Source organism: Xenopus laevis, chromosome 1L (genome assembly GCF_017654675.1).
Source record: "Xenopus laevis strain J_2021 chromosome 1L, Xenopus_laevis_v10.1, whole genome shotgun sequence".
In the NCBI taxonomy this organism is placed as follows: Eukaryota; Metazoa; Chordata; class Amphibia; order Anura; family Pipidae; genus Xenopus; species Xenopus laevis.
Window position 1 is genome coordinate 180774813 of NC_054371.1, and position 22911 is coordinate 180797723.

At 39.7% G+C, this 22911-nt stretch overlaps 2 protein-coding genes across 3 annotated transcripts in view; one reads left to right on the plus strand and one right to left on the minus strand.

Annotated features, from left to right (window-relative positions):
- On the plus strand, positions 1 to 11967 carry LOC108717216 (mitotic-spindle organizing protein 2B). Of its 2 annotated transcripts, XM_041568053.1 has the most exons (4): positions 1 to 584; positions 2368 to 2516; positions 5654 to 5845; positions 11356 to 11967. In XM_041568053.1, the coding sequence occupies exons 1-4, from the start codon at positions 379 to 381 to the stop codon at positions 11511 to 11513; spliced, it is 705 nt and encodes a 234-aa protein (XP_041423987.1). In that variant the 5' UTR covers positions 1 to 378; the 3' UTR covers positions 11514 to 11967. The 2 variants fall into 2 exon arrangements, with proteins under 2 accessions (XP_041423987.1, XP_018119556.1); XM_018264067.2 differs by lacking the exon at positions 5654 to 5845 and having other exon boundaries at positions 24 to 584; positions 11356 to 11959.
- The window catches only part of LOC108717200, a 22113-nt gene continuing 8803 nt past the window's right edge, over positions 9602 to 22911 (minus strand). The window contains exons 3-5 of the mRNA XM_018264055.2: positions 19665 to 20213; positions 18229 to 18397; positions 9602 to 10121 (exon numbers count right to left, since the gene is read on the minus strand). Of these exons, the coding sequence (XP_018119544.2) occupies positions 18261 to 18397; positions 19665 to 20213 (686 nt within the window). The 3' untranslated portion in view covers positions 9602 to 10121; positions 18229 to 18260. The remainder of the gene's footprint in view (positions 10122 to 18228; positions 18398 to 19664; positions 20214 to 22911) is intronic.

Consider the following 22911-nt stretch of genomic DNA (forward strand, 5'->3'; position numbering starts at 1 on the left):
TGGGACAGTTTTATAATGGACCAAAGAGGGTCCTCACCTCAGCATGAAAGGGATATGTCCTTTATAGAAAAGCACAAAGGACATATATTGTGTAGCCTTCCAGCATTTGCCAGGTACCTTGATTAGATTGACATAAACTGGAGGACTCTCTCTCAATACTGCACTGGACAGCTCCAACAAAACAACGCTGGCAGCAGCCTCGGAACCAAAGACACCGCAGCATAGTTTCTGCCCGGAGAGCTGCACACAAACTGTGCGCCACTGTTGCCTGACAACAGTAAGATCTAGTACCGACGGCTTTGGGCGGGAATACAGCAGGCGCTGTGGTACAGTGTCTAGTTTTGTGACAGCGGCTCGCTGCCTGTTATCTACTCGTCCATGTCACGGGGGCAGACAGACGGGTCCCAGGCTATGGCCTCCTCTCAGACGGCGGGGCCTGGGCCGAGCTCCGATGCCATAGCGTCAGTCAGCGGGACGGTGCAGAAGTACGTAGCCAAGAAGAAGAAGGTGCTGAATCCAGAGGAGGCCGAGCTGTACGAGCTGACCCAAGCGGCGGGGATTGTTTTAGACCAAGAGGTGTTTAAGTAAGTCCTGCAGGGTAGGCCTCATTACCTGTATGTCTCTGTATTGACGTGTGCGCCAAATCTTGCCCCCCAATAAACCCCCAGCGAGCGCGCAATGGCCAGGGATTCCCTGCACTCAGTTGTGATGTTGCTATACCGTATAGATGCTTCTATGGGCTGTTCCACGCGATCTCATTGTTACTGTATAGACTGCTGTGTCAGGCCCCATTTGGCCGGGGCTCAGTTACCTGCTTACGTAGCCCTGTACCCAGGCAAATGTCAGCTGCCCATTGAAAGTCAGTATTTAGAGGACTGTTTGGGCCTCTATGTGGGCTGAGTGGGCCTCTGTGTACCTGAAATGCCAGAGCCTAATTTAATTCTCAGTCCGGACCTGCCTGTACCCAAACTTACCCTCCAGAACATCTAGCAATCCTCAGTCCAGAGGTACACTACCATTGACCATCAGTCTGTCCCAGTACATCTCTCTCTGGGGCCCACATCAGGTCCTTACTGAGAATTAAAATAGGCCCTGGCTTTTCAGGTACACAGAGGCCGAATCAGCCCACACAGAGGCCCAAACAGCCCCCACCAGCCCACTAAATACTGACTTTCTATGGCACCTTATAGCAGCCCCTCTGGCATTTGCCAGAACCCACAGATTGCCAGCCCGGGCCTGGCCCGCATGCATCTCTCTCTCTGGGGCTCGGATGCATCTCTCTCTGTGGCCAACCTGCATCTCTCTCTGTGGCCAACATGCATCTCTTTCTGGGGGCCAACGGGCATCTCTCTCTGGGGCCAACAAGCACCACAGTTAAGATGGCTGTACACATGCAGATTTTCACCACCTCAAGATGGGAATAATATGGAAAGATCTGTTTGTTTGGCAGTCTCACAAGAGGAGTGGATCATTAAGTGTCTGGCCAGTTTTAGAGAGCTTGTACATCAGACAGACTCTGTACACTTCAGTTATTTCCTGACATGTGGAGGCACAGTTCTGTGATTGGCTGTACATTGGCCAATAAAAGCTGCAGATGGACTGAGTTATCCCCTTATCCGCCCATGTGAGGGGACTACCTGACCGATATCTGGCCGAAAATGGACCAAATGACATTTAGGCTCATTTTAATGTGCAACACAATATCATCTCTGCCTGTCTCGTTATTGTATGTTGGTGTTCCATAGCACAATCTTTAAGGGGCAACATCCAACTGGTTTTTGCCCAGTTAAGCTCGAGATAATAAGAACTGAAATTGAAACCCCTTAGACTTTTCAACTTCCTGTTTGAATAGTACTTTGTAAAACAATTTACCAGTCTGCACATAAACCTTTTTTTTTTTTTTTTTTTTTTTTTTTTTTTAGAATGAACAGGTCAATATCTCAATACCTAACAAAGACTGGCTTTTAGGCTGTATGTGATTAGACAAAGCTTACTATCACAAACTTCATTACTATGTATTTACTCAAAATTCTATGGGCTATCTCATAACTACATGGAACATAACCATGCTGCTTAGAGCACTGGTTCAAAACTAGCTTTTCAGTTAAGGCTGAGCTAGCCCTGGTATTGGCTTTCCTCTCATGGGACAAATTTGCTTTGCAGCAATGAGGGTAGTGTCTATGTTAGGCTGAACATCCTGGGAGTTGTGTATAGTTTGGTTTCAGATGACAAAATATTTGGTGGCCCGCCAAGTATTATGTGTTATCAGAAGAGAAAATTAAAGTTACTAATGGAAAGTTTTTTTTTTTTAACTAATGAATATGATGAGACCGATATACCACTAAATATAATTCATTACATCAACAGAATTCTTGTGGATCTGTTAAAGATGAATGTAGCCCCACTGGCAGTTTTTCAGATGCTGAAGTCAATGTGTGCTGCGCACAAGATATCTGATACAGTTTCTGCTGAAAGTAGTTCTGTATCATTAGCACCCGGTCATTCTGATGTTCGAGGTAAGAAATGCATTTGTTTCTATGTATGTGCAAATGTTTTATTCCTAAATAATTGTGACTATTTAGGCTTATTGCTAGTTTCAACCATAAGTGGTGATATTTGTTTTCCCAGGTTTTATCTTCTTCTGCAATTGTATGGTCACGTAGTAAAGTCCCAATTATAGCTTTTTAAACACAGGGCAATCACTGGGTTAACAAACAAATTAACAACATCATTTCAGATAATAATCCAGCCGTTAAGAATTATACCAAGACAACTTTTTTTTTGTATCTGAATGCAAAATACTTGTGCTATTTCAGCATGTAAGGGTCATATAGGGTTGCCACCTGGCTGGTATTTTACCGGCCTGGCCGGTAAAAATGTTGCTTGATGCCAATGTTATTTATAGGGAAAAAACATAAAAATATAGGAAGGCCAGAAAAGTGGCACCCCTAGTCATATCAGTTGGGCTTGGTTGTCACTTTGAGTCAGGTGAGTGCGGCCTATGTCATAACTACCCCAGCGCCACTTCCTTTTCCTAAAAACTATAGATACATTTGTAATCTGCGATAAATCTGTATCTGCAGATAAAATTCCAGTATGATCTGGAAAGTATAAAGAAACCTGCAGGGCCTTGGTGAGAGATTTTAAAGGGGTTGTTCACCATTAAATTAACTTTTAGTATGATGTATAGAGTGAAATTCTGAGGTAATTTGCAATTGCTTTTTATTTTTTAAAATTTGTGGTTATTAAAATATTTAGCTTTTTATTCAGCAGCACTCCAGTTTGAAATTTCAGTGGTCTGGTTGCTAGGATCCAAATTACCCTAGCAACCATGCATTGATTTGAATAAGAGACTGGAAGATGAATAGAAGAAAGGCTGAATAATAAAAAGTAGCAATAACAAATGTGTAGCCTTACAGAGCATTTGTTTTTAGATGGAGTCAGTGACCCCAATTTGAAAGCTGTAAAGAGCCAGAAGAAGAAGGCAAATAATTATAAAAACTATAAAATAAATAAATAATGAAGACCAATTGAAAAGCTAAGGATTAGCAACTCTATAACATACTACAAGTTAACGTGATAGTGAGCCACCCCTTTAAGGGCCAGTTTATATAAATCAACAGCTTTGTATCTATTGAGGCAGGCAATTAAGTTTCAGTTGTGCTTTAATGGCCCCTTTTTATGTAGCAGATAACGGGCAAGTCATGTAAAAAACAGTAGTATTTAGGAAATATGTTTCCAAGTAATGGGTTGTTTGGAGGTTCTGGATGAACAGATACAAACTTTAAATCTAAAAAAATATTTTAGCTTCAATCTAATACTGGCTCTTTAAACAGAATAACTATGAACTTACTGATTTATGAGCACTAGATGGAGCTAATTGTATACGTAAAGTCTTTAATGTAGTATATGAAAAATGTCTGAGACAATATACAAGCTGAAGTACTGAAAGAGGCATATTCTGTGCCATCAGTAAGTTATAATAGAAAAATTGTTTCCAGAGGTCACAGGCCCTTAGTGGCCATGCCAAAGTCGCTGACATATATATTTGTCCTCAGACTTAATGGTATTTGCTCAGCTTTATAAAGCCTCTAGCTAGTATTGGGGGAAGTCTTTGTTCACAGAATTCTGCAATAGTAAGAAAAAATATCTAAGTCTTAAACCAATGTCCATATTTTCTATTATCAGCTTGAATCCCAAGCAAAAATTTCCTTGGTTAGATATTCCATATAATACTGCATCTCACCTAGCCCAAACTTCTGTTCCTCTACTTGTTTGGCTTGAATTACATTTACCATCTGTGACATTTCCAGTATTCTGTACTTACATTTACAAGTACTTTCCAGGTTACCGTAATTAATATATTGGTTTTATAGACATTGGTATTAAGGGTGGTGGGACACGGGGAGATTAGTCGCCAATCGATAAATCTTCGCTACTGCTGGCGTCTATTTCCCCCGAAATGCCTTCCCACTGGCAAGAATGCAAATTGCCAGCGGGATGGTGTACGTGTTGCTTTGTTTTCCGAAATCACTCAGTTTACTCGTGAGGCGATTTTGCAAAACCGAAGCAATACATCCCGCCGGCGATTCACATTCTTGCAGGTGGGAAGTTATTTTTGGGGAAATTAGTTGCCCGCAGTAGCGAAGATTTGTTGCTTGGCGACTTATCTCCCAATGTGCCATTACCCCAAGAGCTTCTATTGAAATGTAGCTGTATTTATCTACTAACTGCTACATTCAGATTACTAATCACATTGTGATTGTGTTAAAGAAATATTGTGTTCTATAAGATTATGGCACAAATCATTTCTTCAGTGTTGACAGTGTTTGATTACCCTAAATTGTTGCATGTGGCTGTTGTCCTGTATATTCTCATATACTTTTAAAGGGGTAGTATCACCAAACACAACAGTATTGTATAACTCTACTAGACCATTAATCATGTCTTCTTCCATTTTCCAGTCACCAAAGAAAAAAAAAACGCCAAACAAAAATTTCTATCTTCTATGATTAGAGGAAATATGTATATTCTTTAGAAGAGGTGATACTTCCCCTTAAAGTTGATGTGAAACCATGAATAAAGATGGCACTATTTTATTAGTCGAAGGTAACCGACTCTCAAATTGACTACCACCCACACTTGACTTTTTCAGTATGGATTTTGGGATTAAAGTCTGTGTAATGCACTCCAGTGTATGTGTTTCAGGTGGGCATGCACTTGGAGTAGCAGACACCATAGAGGTGTCCAATCAAGTAAAGTAAGAATGCTGGTTTTGCTTAGCTTTACTTGATTGGGTACCTCTATGGTGGGCTGGACTGGCTCATTTTTGGACCTTAGGGACAACACAATGATCAGGGCATCCTTTAAACTAAGGAAATCTAGTTTTTGCAGACAGCATGCTAATACAGATCTCAGGCAAAGGATTTTCTGGACAGCCCAATCAGTATATGAATGAGGCTTGTGCCAGTGGCCTGCTGATTTGGTCAAGAATGAGCAAATGGGCATCTAAGGCTAATAAAATGGAGCCCTCTTGATCCAGAGTTTGTTTCCATTCCTCAATGTATTGACTTGCTGTTCCTTAATTCTTTTTTTTTCCCACATCATAAAACAACAATGTACTTTATTTCTGATGTCTGTTTCTTTAAAATAGAAGAACCATTTCTCTCAGTCAAGAACAGTAAAATTCCTGCACCACTATCCTTTTCCTCTTCTTCCCTCCGATCACCGAGGCTAAAGGGCACTAAGATTGTGGTCTACAGTCCGGGCGATACTTGCTCTCCTCTATCTCAAGGTCCCCCTGGTTCCTTCCAGCTTTCTTGCTGCCTGTTCTACCCATTTGCAGGTTGCATTTATCAGTTTATAGTCTGGGTAACACAGTCTCCAATTACACTAGGAATCTTTTTAAATAACATATTTGGACCCAATAACAGTGATGTTTTAAATATATACCTGTAATTGGCATATAATTATAGAATGCACATCTGTAAAGATGACTGCATATTACTATTGCTAGTTAATCCATTATAACATTATAGTACTTTCCCCTGTACTTTATCATAACCTTATGATGATATTAGTATAGGGGGCTGGGACTTGTTTTCAGTGTTCAGGCATTTGGAAACCTTTTGAGTATAAATCTGGGTTTCTCGTGGTTCCTGGTGTGATATGACTGTTATTGCTTGGGTGTAGATTGTCCTAAGATTCATTTTCACTGTATATACATTCCTAAAATCTACAATTAATTAGATACATGCATATTCTGCACAAATCCTAAGACTCTCTTTGTGCTCCATTTGTTTATATAGGACATGTGCCTTAAGGAATACGTGTTATTATTTTTTATATAATTTGTCTCAAAATATATCTCCCTCTGATTTTTGGTAACTTTTGGCAGTTGCCTTTTGGTTAGATTCTGCATCTAGTTTGTGACAAACACCTACTTTAGGTTAGTGTCAACAACAAGTTCCCTGCAAGCAGAGAGTGATAGGCTGTTTGCATACTGACATATAGTGGTACTGGGTAGCATGCAGGCTCCTATCTCTCAAGCAATAGAGATCAGTGAATGTAACAAAAGTTGCTTCCGGTGAGGATTTCTTGGCAGAAGTTGATTCTTGTGCTGGTGTGACTGAATACTACACATATTGCAGCTTTCTTACACAGGAATAGCTCATTAAATCCATGAACCGTTTCATTTCTGTTGCCACCAGTAGGAAGTGTAGTAACTTATGTTCAACCTGTTCATTTGTAATGAACTTCACCAAGGAAAACTTTTGAACAAAAGAAATTGCAGATCTCTGTGGTTGGGAGAAGTTGCTTACCTAAAGGTGGCTATACACGGGCAGATTCGATATGTTGATTCGGGCCTTATAGACTGCAGTTTATCTACCCTTGTATGGCCACCAAAAGGCCCGCCCTAACAATATCTGGCCAAAAATTGTCGATCTCCAGGTTCGATCTTCCCGTCGGATTGGGGGCCGCATTGGCTAGTTGATGTGGTCCTTGCTCCAAGGGCTCATATACCTTCCGTTGTAATGCAATCATTTGGCAATTAAACTGGGTCTTAATGGAGTGTTCCTAAGTCCTACCACCAATGGGGCCCAAAGCAATGGATAGAAACAATTAGATTGAAAATGTCATTTTGCAGGAAATAATCCCATAAATCAGTCCCTCCTCCAGTTGAGTTTACAATCTGTGGTCCCAGGTGGCCATAGACGTAACAATTACCATCTTTCCTGTAAAAGATCTTTCCACAAAAGATCGTTCATTTACAATACAGACGTATTAGAGCTGAATTTTCAGATACACAGATAGAAACAATAGAATTCTACCTGCACCTGACGATTCAGCACCAACATTGGGCGATGTTTGGGCGCCTACAAAAGCACCCGATCTACATTTTCCAGCCAGCCCGATTGATGAGCCAACCGATATCCAAGTCTTCTGCCGATATTGGTCGGCTCATCTCCCACCATACACGCACCGAATGTCAGACGAAAATGTATTTCCTACAATATTATCAGTGCGTTTATGGCCACCTTATATCAGTGATACACAGTAGGCTCCGTTTTATCAGAAGCCAATTAACCCATCTATATTTCTATGCAGGGTGGGAGGAAGAAACCCACACACAGCCACACGAGTACATTAGGGGTGAATTCTTGTTTTCCGTTTTTTAAAAACCAAAAAGCCAATGATTTTTCTTATATTATTCTGTAAGTGGCGTGTTTAGCAAAATAATGTTGGAACCCGAAAGAGAATAGAACTGCCATGGCTGCAAATATGTGCTCTTAAACTAAAGGATCCATTATCCGAAAACCCCCTATCCAGAAACCTCTGAATTACAAAAAGTGCATCTACCATAGGCTATATTTTAAGCACTTATTATTTTTAAGTAAAAACATCAGCTCTTTCACATGGTGAGGTATCTTTAAATCCTGATAACACTTTCTTTATATCAGAAGATAGCTACTAAAATATAAGTGTACATTTGCATCACATCTTTTTTTTATTGTTTGTCTATATGATCTGACATATTATTACAGATAGAATTCCCAATCCCTCCCAGTAGGGTCTCACTTAAAGGGCACCTGTTGCTCAAAAATATTTTACCCATCCAAAGGTGTGGGCTAATGTACAGAGCACATGCACACAATGAGCTTCTGACATCACGTTCATGCGCATAATGAGCCAGTTGCGTCATTCGCTTATTATATGCATGCGTGTGCCCCAACATGGCCGCTCACACTGGAACCTCCCTAGCACTGGTGGGGGGAATTTTTTTTTTAAAAAAAACTACTGTAACCTCCAACAGGAGCGCAGGCTCTATTAGCCCACACCTTTGGTTGGGGAAAATATTTTCGAGCAACAGGTGAAATTAAGGGGGGACCCTGCTGGGAGGGATTGGGAATCCTTCTATAGTTGGGTTGGGCCAAATCTTTGAGCTAATTATTGGATTATAATGCAGGGGAATACAGACTTAAAGGTACAGTTAAGTATAAAAACTGGTTAAATAGATAGGCTGTGCAAAGTAAAAATGTTTCTAAAATAGTTAGTTAGGCAAAAATGTAATGTATAAAGACTGGAGTGACTGGATGTCTAACATAACAGAACACTGCTTCCTGTTTTTCAGCTCTCTACCTCTGAGTTAGTCAGCGACTAACTCAGTCCAACCAATCATTGCACTTTAAGGGGGGCCACATGGAACATAACTGTTCAGTGAGTTTGCAATTGATCCTCAGCATTTAGGTCAGATTGAAAAGTATCAGTTATGACCCATGTGGCCCCCCTCAAGTCTCTGATTGGTTACTGCCTGGTAACCAATCATTGGAGACCAAGAGAGCTGAAAAGCATGAAGTAGTGTTCTGGCTATTATGTTACACATCCAGTCACTCCAGCCTTTATATATTACATTTTTGGCTAACTAACTATATTAGAAACATTTTTTATTTTGCACAGTCTATCTATTTACCCAGTTTTTATTTTAACACTGAACAATTCCTTTAACAGGCTGATGCAGCAAATCTTGCATTTGTGGATAATGAGGCTTTCAGAGGAGCACCCTGAGATTGCATAACGAATGTATATACACTTTAGTGTTGTAACCATTGTGTGTTGTGTGAAATAATGTTGCCCAGAATTCTTCCTTACATAAAGCTCTAACAGATCTGTGCAAGGTGATATGGCTTAGCTTTGTTTTTAGCTAGCTGAAGTGTGTCAGTGTTATCCATTCCCCATTCACTCCTTCTGCTACATCATATTGCACTAGCATTAGAGATTGCCATGGGGAAATAACAGTGTTGTACCATTTTGTAACAGACCACAAATCTGCCATTATGGCTATTACACATTTCATGTATGTGTGCTTCCCTCGTTGCTTGTAGAGCTGGATGGAGGGGCAGAACATTGCTGGTTTGCTTTGAGCTTCAGCTGTTACAAATCCTGGGCTGGCTGACTAGTTACACTGCAAGTGCTCATTTCAAATTGCTAATGTTCTCCACTCCTCTTTACACTGAGCTCCCCTATACTCCTTAAATGCTCAGAATCATAGGCAATATTGTTGCCTATAGCTCAGTTAATACATGATCATCAGACTTCCATGTTTTCTGGAACTCAAGTGCATATTTTAGTACATGAGGACAATAAAAGCGCGGTGGAACCATGCTGATGGAAACCCCTCAATTCCAAAGCATGAATTTATAATAAATAATGAAAGAAGTGTAAATCTAAGCAGCTTTCCACTATGCATTAAATATTTCCAGTGATGTTAAAGTTGTCTGTAGATGTAATTATGATTCAGAGTTGTTTCTGTCTCACGTTTTCCTCTTGGCCTTTCCTTGGCTTCTTATATTATTGGAGTGGAGGCAATCACAACAACATTTCAATAGGGATATCTTTTAGTGTGTGCCCTTGCCTCTATATCTGCCTGTGGACTTTCACACAGTGGATCAGTCTGTGAGAGATCTCAAGTTTGTTCTAAAAGTAGTTTTCATACTACTGCAAAGTTTTATCAGTCAGCTCACCTCCAGTTCCCACAATGCCTTGCATGTTCTCTGATTAGCATGGTACCGGAGTTTGGAGGAGTGCTAATTTCTGATACACTGTTCATGAAGTCTGGAAAACTGAGAAGGGAAGAGCAAAGAAGAGACAGAAACAGATTAAAAACATTTCATTATATACATATAAAAATATATATGTACAGTTTTCTGATTAGCATTAGTAAAATAAGGGAAAACTTAAAATCAGGTGATGTAAAATTGAGGTTTCACTGTATGTATGTATGTATGTGTATATATATATATATATATATATATATATATATATATATATATATATATATATATATATATATATATATATAATACACAAAAGCCATGAATATCTTGTAAATTATATCCTTATAAACGGTGAGTAGTGATGTCATCAGTTATAAATGGTGAGTAGTGATGTAATTTCTGTCACATGACTCACTAAAATTTGTGTATTATAATTAATAAAGTACCCCCAGTTGTAAAATATGAGGATATTATAAGTTACCTCGGAGTTCCATGACCTGTATAAAAACACTCGGCCTTCGGCCTCGTGTTTTTATATGGTCATGAAACTCCTCGGTAACTTATAATATCCTTATATTTTACAAGAGGGGGTACTTTATTCACTATATATATATATATATATATATATATATATATATATATATATATATATATATATATATATATATATATATATATATATATATATATATATATATATATTATTTTATTTATTTTTTTTTTTCTTCTTCTTGTAATAAGAAGCTGTTTTGGTGATCCCTGTGTAGGGGCAGTTCACCTTCACCTTTGCAAAACATAAATAAAATAGTACCCCACATAGTGCAATCATGTATCATGTAAGTAGCTACTCAGCAAGGCAGGTCTCTGACTCCAAAATGACAGTTTGTAACATTAGTTGCTGGCATGTCATAGCAGCTTTATCTAGTTCTGAGCATACTCCCTGACTAAAAGCTTTGGCAGAAATGAATGTATTAAATTATAATGGTTGAGACTTTGCGGGCGCACACACACAACACCTAACCCCTTACTGCTGAGCTGCTATCAGTAAAAGTAAGTGGGGAGCAGAACTAATTGGTTTACAAAATGTCAATTTTAGAATATAGAAAGCAACTGAAAAAGTCATTATTTGTGTTGTATTGATTGAAAACAATTCGTTTTGTGAAGGTATACTGCCTATGTAATGCAGTCCAATTTGCAGTGAGAAAAAAAACAGAAAGCTTTAATTAAAGGAACATTAGCAATTCCTATTTTATCTGTCTCATTCTGTATGTCACCATTAATTCTGCATATTTGGCTGCAGGAAGAAACAAACTGAATCCAACAAGCAGTATGACTCAAGGTCCAGGAGAAAGGAGCAGCAGAGAAGGATCTAGCCAGAGAATTCCACGTCAGCCTAGTGGCAGCCGCATGCAGAAGAGCAGCAGCTCTGGGAAAAGCAGTGGAGGAAGCAGCACATAGTACATTGTATCAGTCAGTGCAGGACTCCGAGCCTCTGTTCAAATCATTCGCTAATGTTCTAAACTGAGCACGTCTTTACTGTATACCATAGGTTCTCAGAGTATTCTGCTGGACATATGGCTAGCTTACGCTTTCAGACAACTATTGTAGGGAGAAACTTATCCAAAGAGATTTCACCAAGGGTGTGTGCTTTCCCCTGAGCAAGAGTTATTTTGGTATGCTTCTTTACAATGCAATTATTTGGTGATTTTAGGCTAGGCTAGGGCAAACACGGAGCTGAAATCAGCTAGTTGCGGGCAATAGCCTCCTCTCTTTTACACATGAATTGTCTTTGGCTTAAAGGAAAACTATACCCCCAAAATGAATACTTAAGCAACATATAGTTTATATCAAATTGAATGACATATTAAAGAATCTTACCAAACTGGAATATATATTTACATAAATATTGCCCTTTTACATCTCTTGCCTTGAACCACCATTTCGTGACTCTATCTGTGCTGCCTCAGAGATCACCTGACCACAAATACTACAACACTAACTGTAACAGGAAGAAGTGAGGAAGCAAAAGGCAGAACTCTGTCTGTTAATTGGCTCATGTGACCTTACATGTGGTTTGTATGTGTGCACAGTGAATCTTACGATCTCAGGGGGCGGCCCTTATTTTTTAAAATGGCAATTTTCTATTTATGATTACCCAATGGCACATACTACTAAAAAAAGTATATTATTATGATAATGGTTCATTTACATGAATGGTTTTACTCAGTATCTTTTAATAGAGACCTACATTGTTTGGGGGGTATAGTTTTCCTTTAAACAGACTTGCCGAGTTTCAGTGAAGAACCGTGATTCTCTGCATTATGAGTCTGTGCCTGCTGAGAAGATTTAATGTGGAAAAGAGAGGAGGCTACCGCCCATGGTAGGACTGAAATCCGCCAATGTATTTCTGCTAGTTGATTTTGGCCTCTGTGTGGCCCTAGCCTTAGAGTCATATTTATAATAAATCTGAAGTGAAGGGTCTCCAGGTAGAAAGTGATTACTCACCACATGAGGGAAGAGGCTTAGGTGCACCGCCCTGAGACCTCAGCATGGGGAGTGGACAATCCGAAAAGTCTTTGGAGCAGGCACTCAAAGAAGGCAAACTTCCACCAGGCAATAGGTTCAAAGTGAAAAAGGTTTATTGTGTCCACAGCCTTACTCGTTTTGTTTCATAAACACTTCATCAGCCTATGATTAAGTGTTTATGACACGAAACGCATAAGGCTGTGGACACAATAAACCTTTTTCACTTTGAACCTATTGCCTGGTGGAAGTTTGCCTTCTTTGAGTGCCTGCTCCAAAGACTTCAGAGTCATATTTATTGCACTTCTACTAAAGTACACAGTATGGCAAGTGCTGCTTTCATAAAGTGAAAGAAGAAATCTTTATCTGACATATTATACTGAGCCTCATACTGTACTGTTTAAGGAATATACGTTTCTATTCTGCCTTGCAGAGGTGCAAAGGCTGTAACAGACATCAATGAAAGTATCCCTCATGTAGATATAGCACGCAGAAAAGCATTTTTACTCTGCTTATATGGACCTTCTGCGTTTTATGTCCGTACGGGGCGTTAACAGAACCATGCTAATGAATGCACTGGCCTCTGTAGCTTATTTCTTGGTGCTTGAATACTGAATTGATTCTATGTACAGAACTGAAGTGGTTTGTATCATGCTAAATTACATTAAGTGCAAAAACATTATTTTCCAAAACCATTAGAAATGTAAGAGGTTTTAAGTGGATCACATTCTGTAGGGTAATAGCACACGGCTATTCTGATTGCACTAGTCCTCTTAAAGGAACAGTAACATCAAATTGGTTAAAAGTAATAAAAATATAATGCAGTATTGCCCTGCACTGGTACGGGTGGTGGCAGACGGGGAGATTAGTCGCCCAGCGACTCCCCAAAATGCCTTCCCGCCTGCAAGAATACGAATTGTCAGCTGCATGGCATAAGAAACGCTTCAGATTTCTGAAGTTTCCTTGTGAGGCGACTTCGGAAATCCTAAGCGTTTCTTATGCCATTCCGCCAGTGATTCGTATTCTTGCAGGCGGGAAGGCATTTCAAGGACATTATTCGTCCGAAGTAGAGAGATTTGTTGGTGGGCGACTAATCTCTCCATTTGCCACCACCCTAAAACTGCTGTGTTTGCTTCAGAAACACTACTACTGTTTATATAAATAAGCTGCTGTGTAGCAATGGGGGCAGCCATTCAAATGAGAAAAGGCTCAGGTTACACAGCAAATAAGCTCTGTAGAACATAATGTTATCTGTTATCCACTATTTAACCTGTGCCATATAGCCTTTTTTCAATTTCTGCCATTGCTACACAGCAGCTTGTTTATATGAACTATAGTAGTGTTTCTGAAGCAAACACATCAGTTTTACCAGTGCAGGGCAAACAGTACATGATATTTTCATTACTTTAAAACACTTCAATTTTTTGGCGTTACTGTTCTTTTAATTACAGGTTGCAACCATTTTCCATTGGGGGTGAGCATGAAGACATATGGCACACTGCCCTTCCATTTCACTCAGCATTTGAGAAAGTCTTATGAAAATTGGGAAACAGTTGTCACCAGGATACAGGGATTTGAATTGCAGTGGCTCTCCTTCAGAGGAACCTGGTGAGAATAAAAAGCGTGTGTGCTTGTAGCCTGTTAATTGCAGTTCTTCACTTAGCAGGTTGTATGATTATGTACAGCCATATGTAGCTGCAGCCTTACTGTATATTTGGAAACATTATAAAAGATGTATATTGGTTCTGAAAAGAATATTTATTGATTACATTATGATTGAGTGATCATTACCATCGTAATGGAACAAAAATTATGGAAAGGTGACGACATCTTATTGTCTTTGTGAGTTGCTTTGCTTGCAAATCATTTCTGTAACAATTTAGTTTGCCGGTTTTATTTTTGTTAAGCTGAATATACTACTACATTACATACATTGTGAATAATTAAAATTATTTGAAAAGTGCAGCTGGCACACATTGATCTGACTATGCAAATACTTTTTTGTGTTCTGCCTATTCATTTAACTAAAACAAGTGATATTTCTGTTTGTACAGTAAAGGTACTGGATCCATTGTCTGGAAACTAGGGATGCACCGAATCCACTATTTGGGATTCAGCCGAATCTCCGAATCCTTGGTGAAAGATTTGGCCGAATACCGAATCCGAATTTGCATATGCAAATTAGGGGCAGGAAAGGAAAAAAAAAGCTTCTTTTGTGATGGAAAATCACGTGATTTTCCTACCGCCCCTAATTTACATATACAAATTAGGGTTCGGATTCGATTTGGCCGAATCCTGCTGAAAAAGGGCAAATCCCGAACCGAATCCTGGATTCGGTGCATCCCTACTGGAAACCCGTTTTCTCTCTAATAATAAAACAGTAACTTGATCCCAACTAAGATATAATTAATCCTTATTAAAACACTCCTTTTGGGTTTATTCTTTATAGGAGAAGGAAAGGTTAAAACTAAGTAAGCCTTATCAGAAAGATCTATATAAATACACCAGTAAACCCTCAAAGTAATGTTGCCCTGATTCCTCAAAAGAAACACTGCATTTATTTCCTTCTATTGTATAGATATGGGCTTCTGTATCAGACTTCCTGTTTTCAGCTTAAACCTCCAGGGCTAGGGCTTGAGCATGCTCAGTTTGCTCCTCTCATCGTCTCCCCCTCCCCTCCCTGCTGTAATCTGAGCCCAGAGCCATGAATGAGCAGGGAGAGACTCAGACAGGAAGTGATGTCACATTAAGCAATATGGCAGCTGCTATCCTAAACAAACACATTAGAACTTCTAGAGCAGTTTACTCTGGTATAATAAAGCATTCTACAGAATAAATATAGTGTTATAGCTTGAACTATTGTGGGTAATCTATTGGCAATAATCTGCCTCAGTAGCTTTCCTTCTTTCCTTTAAGGGGGTTATTTATCAAAGGTCGAGTTTGTGAGGTTTTTTATACATCGAATGAACTCACAACTCGAATGTTTTCTAATTTATGAAAAAAAACCCTTAATGCTCGAATTTATAGAGTCTTCCCCGGAAAAAACTCAAATTGCTCGAATTGATTGAGTTTTCGAGCAAAACCCACCGAAAAAACCTCAAACATCATGAAGGCTACAAACATCTTGAAATGGTTCAAAGGACCCCTGCCATTGACTTCTACATGACCTCGACCGGTTTTAGCTGAAGTATTTTCGGATTTGAGCTATTTCCAGCTTCGGGGTATAATAAAATCTTGAAAAAAAAAAGTTTGTTTTTAAGCCAAAATTTTAAGTTTTTACTGAAAAATACCCTCGATAAACTTTTTCGAGAACACAACTTGACCTTTCATAAATCTGCCCGGTAATGTGTTTTTTTTTTTTTTTTTTAGCAGACTTAGGTTATGGAGATCCAAATTCATGTTCATGTTTCTATCTACGACAGTTCAACTTTAAATGGGTTCTCCACCCAATAATGATTTTTTTCCATAACAGAAACAATGTAATTCTCAGCAACTTTTCAATATACTTTCATAACAAATCTTAAGTGTTTTATTGTTACTTGTAAATGTAAAATATTTGCTACTGAAAGCAACATTTCTTTATTCCTGACTTTGAAACTATGCATCAGAAGTCGTCTCTCCTCCAGGTCTGTTGTTCAACTGCTTCTGACGCATGGTTTCAGATACTGCTTTCAAGTGCAAATTAAAATCAATTCCACTGGCATTATTCAAAAAGGTTTGATTGTTTTTTTTTATTACGTAACATGACTTAAAGTATGTACATGATTGTTTTACATATTTACATGAATTATAAAAGTACAGTTCAAGAAAGAGAATACAATAATAATTAGGGATTGCACTGAATGCAGGATTCGGCCAAGATTCGACCTTTTTCAGCAGGATTCAGATTAAGCCGAATCCTTCTGCCAGGCCGAACCAAATCATAATTTGCATATGGGAGGGAAATCGCGTGACTTTATCACAAGTAAAAACAGTTTTCCCCTTCCCACCCCTAATTTGCATATGCAAATTTGGTTTGGTATTCGGCCAAATCTTTCGCGAAGGATTCGGGGGTTCGGCCGAATCCAAAATAGTGGATTCGGTGCATCCCTAATAATAATTATAGCTCTGTGAGAGAATCAGGAATCTGTGTATTACCTTTACTTGTGTCAGATTGTAAAAACCAGGGTGATGTTACTTAAGGGTAGGACTCTACGAACGATTTTGGCGCGATCCGACGCGCTGCGACAAAACGCATGCAAAAAAAATAAGGTAATCGATAAAATTGTCGCAGCATTGATCCGATGTGACACGACTGTCGGATGCAGGTGCAGCGTCTGCATCCGACAGTCGTGTCACGTCAGATCAACGCTGCGTGACCATGCGACAATTCTACCTTATTTTTGTTGCATGCGTTTTGTCGCAGCGTGTCGGATCGTGACAAAAACGCTTGTGGAGTCCTTGTGTCAGCTCTAACTGCCAACTGGTTCATAGTTTCTTATTTCTGGTGTTATCCCCTCTCAACCAATTATTTTGGCTGATTAAACTCAGAAGCTGAACGACGGCCCCATCAAGGGTTTCTGGGTTAAAGGTAGTGCTCCACCCAGTACTGTGCAAGAAGATTAAGGGGGTTATTTATCAAGGTCCGAATTTATCTGAGTATTTCTAAGTTAGAAATCCGAGCAACTCCGATTGCCCAAATGGACCTTATTTATGAAGAAAAAAGCTAGAAAAAATAGGGTTGGGCAAACTTCGGAGCTTTCCCCGAAAACTATGAATTGTTCGTGGTTTTTGCCCAAAAAAAAAAAATCGTAGTTTTCGGAGTTTTGTCGGTACAGACATCAGCACAGACCCTTGGACCTTCCCCATTGACTTATACAGGACCTCGAGAGCTTTTAGATGCCGAGGTTTCGGATTCGGACAATAAATCACGAAAAATTTTTAGTTTTTTTTTTTCCTCTGAAAACCACTAATATTCAAGGTTCGAATATTCGGACCTTGATAAATAAACCCCTAACAGTAGGGGAATCGGACCGAGTGACTGCTGGAGCAGCTCAGTAAGGGGCCTAATTAACACACATGGAGAGGCCAATTTATCAAAGGTCGAATTTAGAATTCATGTGAATTTTTTTTACTCTAATAAATTCGAATATACTCACAATTCAACTTCGAGGATATTTAACAAAAAATTTGTATTTCTAATATTTGATTGAATAGTTCCAAACTGAAAACATGAATCTTATTCGAATGGTACCAATCAAGTTTTCTCCAAAAAAAAACTTTGAATGTCAGGAAGGCTATTAATATCTCCAAACGGCTCAACGGACCTCTGCCATTGACTTCTATGTGAACTCGGCAGGTTTTAGGTGGCGAATATTTGAATTAGGACTGTTTCCATGGTCGAGGAAACAGAATAAGGGGATTAAAATTCGAATGTGTGAATTTTATAACTCGAAAAATGGAATTCGAATTTACTATTTGAACCTTAATAAATCTGCCCCTTAATATAGGAGTGAAACAAATCTTATTACTGAAAGATTGGGGGCAGTGCTATAAAAAATGGGGCCCAGTAACTTTTATTTGTGCCACTGGCCTCTTTAAATGTTGAAGGCTATTGTAGAAAACAGCTGCATGTATCATTAATGGATTACGATTCTCTCACATAACTCACTATGTACTTGATCCATTCTCTGGAATCAAAGCCTATAGTTTTGTCTCTGGCTGTTCCCCGCTGGAGTCCATGTCGTACTTGTGCAGCTCATTTTCGATTATGTATATGGAGCTGTCTCTGTTGACTTCTTTATTTCTCAAGTAGATCACCAACTGGTAGAAAAGAGAACCTGAATTGAAACAGAAAGATGAATATATGAGCAGGTAACGTATGTTCAGTCTATGTTTGCCAGTGTTTGACAACTAAGACCAGTTTCTGCTGACGCACAACTACACAGCTCCTCCAAACAGCACCTGTACTGCGGGGGGAACTTCATTAGTGTGTAAGGTCTTTTTAAACCCTCTGACTTCAGTACCAACCTGACATTTATCAGACACAGAAATGGCTATCTGTATGTATGTGTATGTGCTTACATCTAGATAGGGTTTATCTGGTGTAAATTAGCATTCTCTCCAAATCTTCTGCCCCTAACACTAAGGGGCAGATTTATTAAGGGTCGAATAGAAAATTGGAATTTTCGAATATTTTTTATGGTCAAAACTGTCATTTAACTAGGGAATTATCCAAACTTGATTCAAGTTTCTTAAAAAAAACTCGCATTTGATTTTCGAGATTTTTATCACACTCTGGCCCTTTAAGAATTCAAATTCGACTATTCACCACCTAAAACCTGCCAAATTGAATTTAATTTATAAGTCAAATGGGAGAGGTCCAGGAGTCAAATTGGAGTTGTTTGTAGCCTTCCTGACATTCAAGTTTTTTTTCGGGAGAAAAATTCGATTCGTACAAATGTAATTCAAGTTTTCGTGTCGTTTCAATTGGTCGTGAGTTCAAAAAATTAGATTTTTTTTAATAAATACGTTGAATTTTGAATTCCTTCAAAGGGAGTTTTAAAAAAGCTCACATGAATTCGAAATTTGACCCTTGATAAATGTGCCTCTTATTATAACAGAGGCCTATGGAGTTCTGTGGTGCATAATTATTAGGGATCCGAATTCAGGATTCGGCCTTTTTCAGCAGGATTCAGATTCGGCCGAATCGAATCCTAATTTGGTTATACAAACTAGGGACCATATAGGGAGATCGTGTGATTTTTTTTTTCACAAAACAAGGAAGTAAATTTTTTTCCTCTTCCCACCCCTAATTTGCATATGCAAATTAGGGTTCGGTATTTGGCCGAATCCTTCACAGGGGGTTCGGCCGAATCCAAAATTGTGGATTCGGTGCATCCCTAATAATTATTTCCCCAGCAATACCAGTGCTAATGGATTTCATTCTGTCCTCTAGGACTGGTCACTAAAAATTGCTCTCAAATACAACGGTCCTAAAATAGTGCAGCTGAGAACCATTTGGCATTTTGGTCTGGATCACTATGTTTCCATGATGGTGCAGCTTAGAACCACTGGAGACTTTCATCCGTTCTCTTTACTACTTACTTAGTATAATAGCCAGAAATAGAGCTCCTATGGCTATAGCTAAAACCTCTGCATCGGTCAGGTTTGTGGCTTGGACACAGGCCGTCATACTGATCTCCATGGAGTGACTTGTAGTGGCAGAAGTTAATGGCAGCTCTTCAGCAGAAGGAAAATTCAGCGAGGAACTTATTGATCTATTTAGAAGTTCAGCCCCACTGAGCAGCTCTTTGCTCGTATTGAGTTCTACAGTGGAATTCACAGCACCTGTCGTCTCCTCGGCACTCCAGGAACTATTTAGATTTGCCGCTGAAAGTATGTCTGGGCTCGCAGTGAACATCGGCTGAGCAATGCCTTCAGTCAGGCCAGAAATGGGAGAAGTCTCTGGTGCGTCAGTAACAGAAGAATTTGGAAATATTGTGCGCTCCGTAAGCCTGGTATCCAAGTCTCCACTCTGTGTGCTGTTCCTATTGGATTCCGTTGATGTTGCTGTTTGGCCAGAAAGTAATAAAAATATTTCTGCAGTTTCTGAGCTGACTGGTAGGAACCAAACTCCGAAGGTGCTCAGCACGGCTGCAAATACAAGAACAAAGACAAGGAGACTCCATGGTGACTAAAGCAAACTGGAAAGCCCCATAAAATGACACTGTAAAGTGAGAATTTACTGCCTGCAATAATGACACACTCAGGACTGGAGATGTGCTACTTACAGGGGACCTCAACTATATAGCAGACACTCTAACAGGATTATATGATTTATATTATAATAACTGACCAATCAAGGAATCCTATCTAATTGGCATATACATATTAGCAATTAGTTCTAATAGTGTAAAAAAAAGTGTAAAGCTGGCCATACACTGTAACAGTGGTCCCCAACCAGTAGCTCGTGAGCAACATCTTGCTCTCCGACCCATTGGATGTTGTTTCCCACGGCCTCAATGCAGGTGCTTATTTTTGAATTTCAGGCTAAGAGGGAAGTTTTGGTTGTATAAAAACCAGGTTTAGTGCCAAACAGAGACTCCTGTAGACTGTCAGTTTCATGGAGGCTACTAAATGGTCAATCACAGCACTTATTTGGTACCTCCAGGAACATTTTTCATGATTGTGTTGCTCACAGGTAGAAAAGATTGGGGAACCCCACACTATAAGATACACTTATTGACGAGGTTGCCAAATGAGAGGCTCTTGCCCCTGATATGTCCACCCTAATCTGATCATAGGCCCTAGGGCCAGTCGTTCGGTTACAATGGCAGGAATATGAGCCGCTGGAGCGAGGAATGAATCAACTAGCCGATACAGTCCAATGGGAATCAACTAGCCGATACAGTCCGATGGGAATCAACTAGCCGATACAGTCCGATGGGAATCAACTAGCCGATACAGTCCGATGGGAATCAACTAGCCGATACAGTCCGATGGGAAAATGAAACCTGAACATCTGCCTGATTTGTAGCCGGATATTGGTTGGGTGGGCCCATTGGAGGGCTCCATAGACAGGCAGATAAACTGCTGAATTGATTGGCATCATTAATTTACCCGTGTTACTAGAAAAGCTACTACTACTAGAAAAGCTTTATCTGTGTCAGTGTTTTACATATGGACTGTTATATGTGATATATTTTGATAGGGAGCTGCAATGTTCAGCAGCATAGTTTCCCTTTATGTACATTCTTCCATGGCATCTGCAACATTTCTGTTGGTATGTCTTTGCATCAAATAGAAATCTACCTTCTACCTGTACATTTCCCTATTGCATTGGACAGATTGCTGGTAAGGTCTATAGTAAATCTCTTTATAGGTTATCTGGATATTAGAGGGGAGGTGTCCCCATTTGTTTTATGCCATTAGCAGCCTTTTGTGCCTGGTCACAGCTCCAAGACATCAGGCCAGTGTGTAGGGCTACAAGGCAAAGCCCCCCTGTTGGTGTCTTGTGAAGGGCTCAATAGATTTATTGTGATTAGGGAAGAAAGCACAAATACCAGCACTGGGCGGATTATACAAGCGCAGGGTGGAACCTGATACAGTAACACACAGGTGTCATCCTATCAGCAACTTTCCCCAACATATAAAGGTCAGGCCACAGGGGGGAAGGTAATTCGGGGAGATTGTTGCCCTGAAGAAGAGGTGATTTCTCGCTGGGGCGACTAATCTCCCCGAATCTGCTCATGTGGACTGACCCTAAAGCAACAATCCAATCATTTCCATTGCTCATAACTCCATGTCTTTACATACAGGTTTACCTGGAGCTCTCAGGGTTTCTTTTACTAAAGAGAAGCAACTATATAACTGTTATATATAACCATTTACTTACCTTTGAATTATAAGATACTTGGAGGATTCAGAGACATTCCCTCATGATGTGGGACCAAGAAGAAACACCAATGAGCACAAATCTCTTAATAACGTCCCCTTTATAACAATTCTCCTTACCATATGAAAAGAAGGGGCAGGGATGGGGTCCGGCTCATGTAACGGCACCACTTTATGCAGCAGAACGCTTTCCTTTTCATCTGGGACTTTATCTGCCCCACTATTATTCCTTCACTAATTAACTCATTAACTCTGTGACTGTGTAACCACTAGCTTTGGTCTTTTATTCAGCCACAACCCCCTCCATGAAAAAACAGACACAGCAAAAGACTGCGCTTAGTTCAGCCATATTTACCTGTAGTCTAAACTACACTCCACCTGCTCTGAGGGAAAATGGAGCTTTAAATGATACATAATCTTTCTGTCACCCGAGGGGAATCACTCTTCCCATGGACAAAAATGTACGTGAAAATACCTTTCTGTGGCTGTGAATTACGTTATTTCCACGGGACTCAAATATTTTAGCCGTGGCCATTGTCAGAAGCATTTTTATACAATCACACAATTCAGATATATCACCCACAACTATTTTATTCTCCACCACAGAAAGGGATTTTCAGGAACTTTTTTCCCCCCAGCAGGTTTTTCTGCAGGTGACAAAGTGCTCCATCACTGGCTCTTACACGTTGATTGCTTTATATTTTGGCTGGTTGTACTCGTGAGTTCAGAGTTGTCTCACTGCAGTTTTTACACCACGTGCTGCATTTTCTTGCATTTGTGTTTAGAACTCATAAAAACACACAGAGCATATAAATGCAACATACGGGATTCTGTGTGTGGTTAATGGTAGACTGGCTGATGCCAGGAAAATGTGGCAGGAAAATGAGGCCACTGGAAATTCTAACACTCAAGACAGAATCCCTCTGTTTCTCTTTAGGACATGGAACGACAAAACCTG

Coding starts and splice junctions, on each gene's coding strand:
- LOC108717216 (XM_041568053.1), top strand. CDS start 379: ATGTCACGGGGGCAGACAGACGGGTCCCAGGCTATGGCCTCCTCTCAG. Junction 585..2,367: donor TTAGACCAAGAGGTGTTTAA/GTAAGTCCTGCA, acceptor TTACATCAACAG/AATTCTTGTGGATCTGTTAA. Junction 2,517..5,653: donor CGGTCATTCTGATGTTCGAG/GTAAGAAATGCA, acceptor TCTTTAAAATAG/AAGAACCATTTCTCTCAGTC.